Source organism: Durio zibethinus, chromosome 11, assembly GCF_047325235.1.
Source record: "Durio zibethinus cultivar Kanyao isolate XHJ-2024 chromosome 11, ASM4732523v1, whole genome shotgun sequence".
NCBI classification, from domain to species: Eukaryota; Viridiplantae; Streptophyta; class Magnoliopsida; order Malvales; family Malvaceae; genus Durio; species Durio zibethinus.
In genome coordinates, this window is record NC_143172.1 from 8987669 (window position 1) to 8992601 (window position 4933).

Consider the following 4933-nt stretch of genomic DNA (forward strand, 5'->3'; position numbering starts at 1 on the left):
CACATGGCTTAATAATCTTGTGCTTCTCGCATTTACTTTATTGACAAAAGAAAAATTTTCTCTGGCACCACTTGCTTAATCTCAGCCTACGCGTTAAAGTTTGATGCCATGAACATAAGGATAGGTTTCAGTTTATAATAAGGATTATCCTCTTGGGCTGAGCATCCATTGCTTCAAAGGCAAGACAAGTTTTGAAGACTCAGATGCAAGTTTGGAAAACCCAAGCCAATTGCAAGAAAGGGAAAGATACCAAACCCCATACCACTACCATCATTCAAATACAGAAATAATGAGATAGTAGCTGATAGTCAGAAGGAAAGCATTCCTAATTTTTCAGCCATGTGCATGTGCATGTGCATTTGCATGTGCTTGAGGTAGCAATCAGCATCCAAATTACTTACTACTTGTTTATGGCAATGGTTATTTATACTTGCTACAGAATCAATGAAGCATAATCCTTTCCTGATTCCATCTCATCAAACATGAACTTAAACCATTGCACACAATGAAGCACATTTTCTGCTATTTTGAGATTACTGGCTAAAGTAAAAAAAAGGGAAACAAGAGTTTAAGTTAAGTCTTTATCAGTTGTTTCAATTTGATTTTTCCATTGACGATTTCCCAGCTGGGGCTTCATTCTCGGCTTGTCTGGTCAAATTGTATCATGACCAATTCCTGTACCACCTACTTATTTGCACAATAAGCCCATTCGTAGAGCTTTGCTGAGTTTCATTTTCCAATCCACTATCTGCTCAGAAGAAAATATCAAATCACCCAACTTGAAGAAAGTGGAAACCCTGATACAATCATGGATTTAGTATTCTGAAATCAGTTATATAGCATTTCTTGCAGCCTGGCATATTAGACTTGGTTTACTTTTACCGGGCTGGATTTTGTGATTTTGAATTTCTGCTGATTCAAAGGTCAGAATTGTCAACGACGGGGCATATATGGAACTACATTTACTAAGACCGCATGTTTCATCATGAGAAAGAAAAGGCTTTGCCAGGCCATAACTATCATGGAGACAAAAACTCAAGGACATCCACTGATCACACCAGGAAGCTCAAATTTAACATACTCAAGAATGTCATGAGAAGCAACTTGGATAAACTATGGACACGCAAGTTATAGCTTGGAAGCTGCATCTTTGTCCAAAAACCAGACCAACTCCCCTTCTGGTGAAACCATTTGAACAGGCAGTGCTTTAGAATTTGGACTATTTCCCAAAGCAGTATACACTGGACCAGCTTTACCAGCACCACACACCACAAGTGCAATGTGAACAGATGAGTTGATAACCGGGAAAGTAAAGGTAATTCTCTCGGGGGGTGGTTTTAGAGAGTCCTTAATGAAGGTAACCCACTTTTCATTCTCCTTGACCAGAGGGTGGCCGGGAAAGAGAGAAGCCACATGTCCATCTGGTCCCACTCCCAGAAGCATGAGATCAAACTTTGGAAATCCAGTAATTGCTGAGACACTAATCACACCGTTCGTAACCAAATGATTAAGACAGGTCTCATAGTCATCAGCTGCACCTGCAGCAGGAAGTGCATCATTGATTGAATATACATTAGCAGGGAGAGTTGGTACCTGCAGGAGAGGAAATACTATCACGTTTAACTTGATTTCCTTGGCAAAATGGAATATTAACACCACCACAAAACCTGCGTTCTGAGATCAATAGGTTAATTACTAATATGATCATTGATTTCATCTTGCACTGACCACAAGAATTTACCGAACAAGAACCAAGTGAAATTTGAATTATGGTGCAGCATAAAAATGGTTAGTTGGTTACTTTGCAGCATTCAAAACATGAAACATTGTCAAGTTGGCAAAACTGTAATACATTTTAAACATTAATTTTAACCTTCCCATCAGAAAAAAAAAATCACATATATCATCAGTTGTGCAGCACCGGGTATGATTGGACATCCAATTCGTATTGCATTGCTCAATTGTATTTTACAAATGATACGGTATTAGATGTAAACTTCAAAAATAGCAAATTACTATAAGCAATTTAATGCCAAGTTAACAATTCAAAGACTAAAACACTTTTCTTTCTTTTTTTTGGATAATTGAGTGAATTTTATTATCCAGGAAAAGCAAGAAAATCTCCCATAAACAAAAGCACATTGCAACATCAGACAAGCACGTTACAAGCAGAGCAACTCAAGCCCATTCAAACATCTCTCAACTCTGGCCCAATTTGTGAGTAAAAGCCTCTGAGAGAAAATTACACCAGAAGTCCTCAAGGTTTGTCTTTAATTACAGTCTAAGGATACTAGTTTGAAAAATCTACATTCCAATGCAAAGTAGCAAATGGTGTTGATGAAAATATTATAATTACCATATTACCCAAAATATTCTTTATTATTTTCTTCTCTGATCTCTCTCTCCCTTCAATCAAGATCAACCAAAATTGAAGGTATTGGGCTATATGGGTTCCTCCTATCGGCTCTGGCAATTCTTTACAAATTCAATGTTGACAAGGCATAGGTACAGGATAGCATTCAAGGGAGAAATGTGAGTTATTAGGACAAGTTGGTAGACTTGTTAGGGCATTTGCTTGAAAGACTTTTTTCATGCATTCTATTGCTACACCAGAGACTACGCACTGCAAGAGTATTCGTTTTTGCTCTTGTGGTTGGCTCTGTTACCTTATTGAAAAGGACCCATTGCAAGCTTTTAAAATGATGAACTCAGGGGATTTGCATCTTCCTACGTGCAGCATATACTTGAGGAAGTGAGGAAAGTGATTAATCTGTTTCTTCTTTTTAAATGGTCCTTTATTTGTCTGAGTTATCGAAACCAGGTGGTGCACACTTTACCTCTCTATGATCTAGCCAATATGAATGACTCTCTATGATCTAGCTAATTAGAATGATTCTATTTGGCTGGAGAAATCATTTTTGTTTCGTTTTGGGCTTCCAACTGAGGTAATTGCTGTTGGTTTTTTGAATGAAGCAATTCAACTTTTGTATTATTCATATATAAACAATGTTATATGGCAGATTAAGGAAGTGGAAGATATTCTGGCAAGAGAAAATCGTGATTGCTATATCTACAAAATTATGCAATCTAGACATCCTTGTACTGATGCAAATTTCCTTAATTTAAAGTGGTCATTAGGAACTTCAAATGGTGTTGGATTCCTTGTATGAGTTGGTATGTCAGATGTAGGTTTCATTGGTTCATGTTTTTAGAAATAGCTTCAGGAGATCAACCAGACAGAAAAAGAAAAGAACAAGTAATATAGTAGAGTTTCAAACATTCATAGCAGATAATTGGCATCCATGGAATGAAAGTAAATAAGAGTTGTGGTATTTCTTAACATCCTAATTGACGTAGCTTTTCCTAAACTAATGTCCAACTCTTAAAGGATTTTTGTGTAATTTACTCAAAGCCTTTACATATGCATCAAATCAGCAGAATTTAGTAACAATTAACCCAAAACAGATTCATCATAATTTCAACCGTGTGAAAACAATAAACTAGAAACACTGCATATATTTACTGTCAAAAGCTATTATACCTGTCATCATGATCCTTAGGAACAACCCTTTCATCCACCCAGAAAACATGCCAGGTTGACCAATCCACCGAATCAATATATGGGGCTTCCACCAGTTTCCTGAAAGTTCAATTTCCCGCATCATCAATTATCAAAATACCCATGCCAAATTTTAATCCCAAACTTAATACTTTCTTCTTTACATATAAAAGAAGAAAGGGAAATAACTAGACAAGGCACAAAACTTTGTAATATTTAGTGATGTGGGCAATTAATTTGAAAACAGAGTAAGTAGACAACGTTTAAGTCCTGAGAGAGTTGATGAGAGAACCACCAGACAAAACGACAGTAAAAGTGCCTTTCTCTTTGGAGAACTTATCAGCTAGATTGGCGGTGTATTTAGCGAGGGACACCGACATATCCTCCTTGGAATCGAAAACTTCCACCTTTTCTTTCCCTTTCTTGGTCGCGGTCCCGGCCATCGACGCCTTGGCTCTCCAACAAAATGTCCCGGAACCCGAAACACCTCAAACCACAGTCGAGAAAGCGAGCGTCTTATGCGTCAAGGGCTGCGAGAATAGCGAAGCCTGGAAATGAATGCGAGATAATTTTCCAAGTGACGGCGATTAAAGGAGAGTGCTGTGTGGAGTGGAGAAAAGAGGCAGCGAAGATGCCATTCGCAGTGCTCACTTCAACTTATAATTGGCGCGAGCCAGAGTGGACCTGACTGACAACCCTTTTGTTGGATTCTTTGAAAGATGCGTGGGTTAGATTATGTGACAGCCGATGTTGCGCTCAAAAATGGTTTGGTGAAAAGGTGAGGTGGCGTTACTAACGATGTGGGAGAGGCTTTTGTAACACACGTGGGAAAGTTTGTGTTAAGGTTTGTTTGGTTGGAATTTTAAAAATATTTATATTTTTTAAAAAAATAAAAATTTTTGTCGTCTGATTAAAATTGTTATTTTGTTGCTTGGTTAATTTTTTTAAAAAAATTACTTTTTGGTTGAGATTTAGACATTAGAGTTACATTTGTTTAGAAAAAAATCAGCTTCTATAAAATAAATATTTATATTTTTGGAAAAAATAAAATTTTTTCTATCGTTGTGTTAAAATTTTTTTTTTTATTATTTAATTGATATGTTAATATTTTGTATTCTTAGCAACAATAGTACATGTCTAGCCTATCATGAACTCTCTTTCTACGCATACGAGCAATTTGGTATTTCTTTTAGTTACAATACAAATTAAGTTTGGGTCAACGGTTGTATATATCTTACCAAGAACCATGTTTTAGCCTGCAAAGTGGCAAAAGAATAGAAAGGGAAAAGGAGAGAATGAGAGAGCAAAAGAGAGAACCAAAAAAAAAAAAAAAAATGAAAGATGATGAGAAGTTTCTTCTTAGTTTTTCTTCAT

The 4933-nt window shown here is 36.7% G+C and overlaps 1 protein-coding gene across 3 annotated transcripts; it reads right to left on the reverse strand.

Moving 5' to 3' along the window:
* Positions 1-445: 445 nt before the first annotated feature.
* On the reverse strand, positions 446-4304 carry LOC111291181 (putative 6-phosphogluconolactonase 4, chloroplastic). 3 transcript variants are annotated; one of them, XM_089767971.1, is made up of 4 exons: positions 3855-4304; positions 3542-3640; positions 1594-1674; positions 446-1538 (listed from the first exon to the last, which is right to left on the reverse strand). In XM_089767971.1, the coding sequence occupies exons 1-4, from the start codon at positions 4000-4002 to the stop codon at positions 1129-1131; spliced, it is 738 nt and encodes a 245-aa protein (XP_089624097.1). In that variant the 5' UTR covers positions 4003-4304; the 3' UTR covers positions 446-1128. The 3 variants fall into 3 exon arrangements, with proteins under 3 accessions (XP_089624097.1, XP_089624098.1, XP_089624096.1); XM_089767972.1 differs by lacking the exon at positions 1594-1674 and having other exon boundaries at positions 3855-4303; XM_089767970.1 differs by having other exon boundaries at positions 446-1667; positions 3855-4303.
* Between the last annotated feature and the right edge of the window lie 629 nt (positions 4305-4933).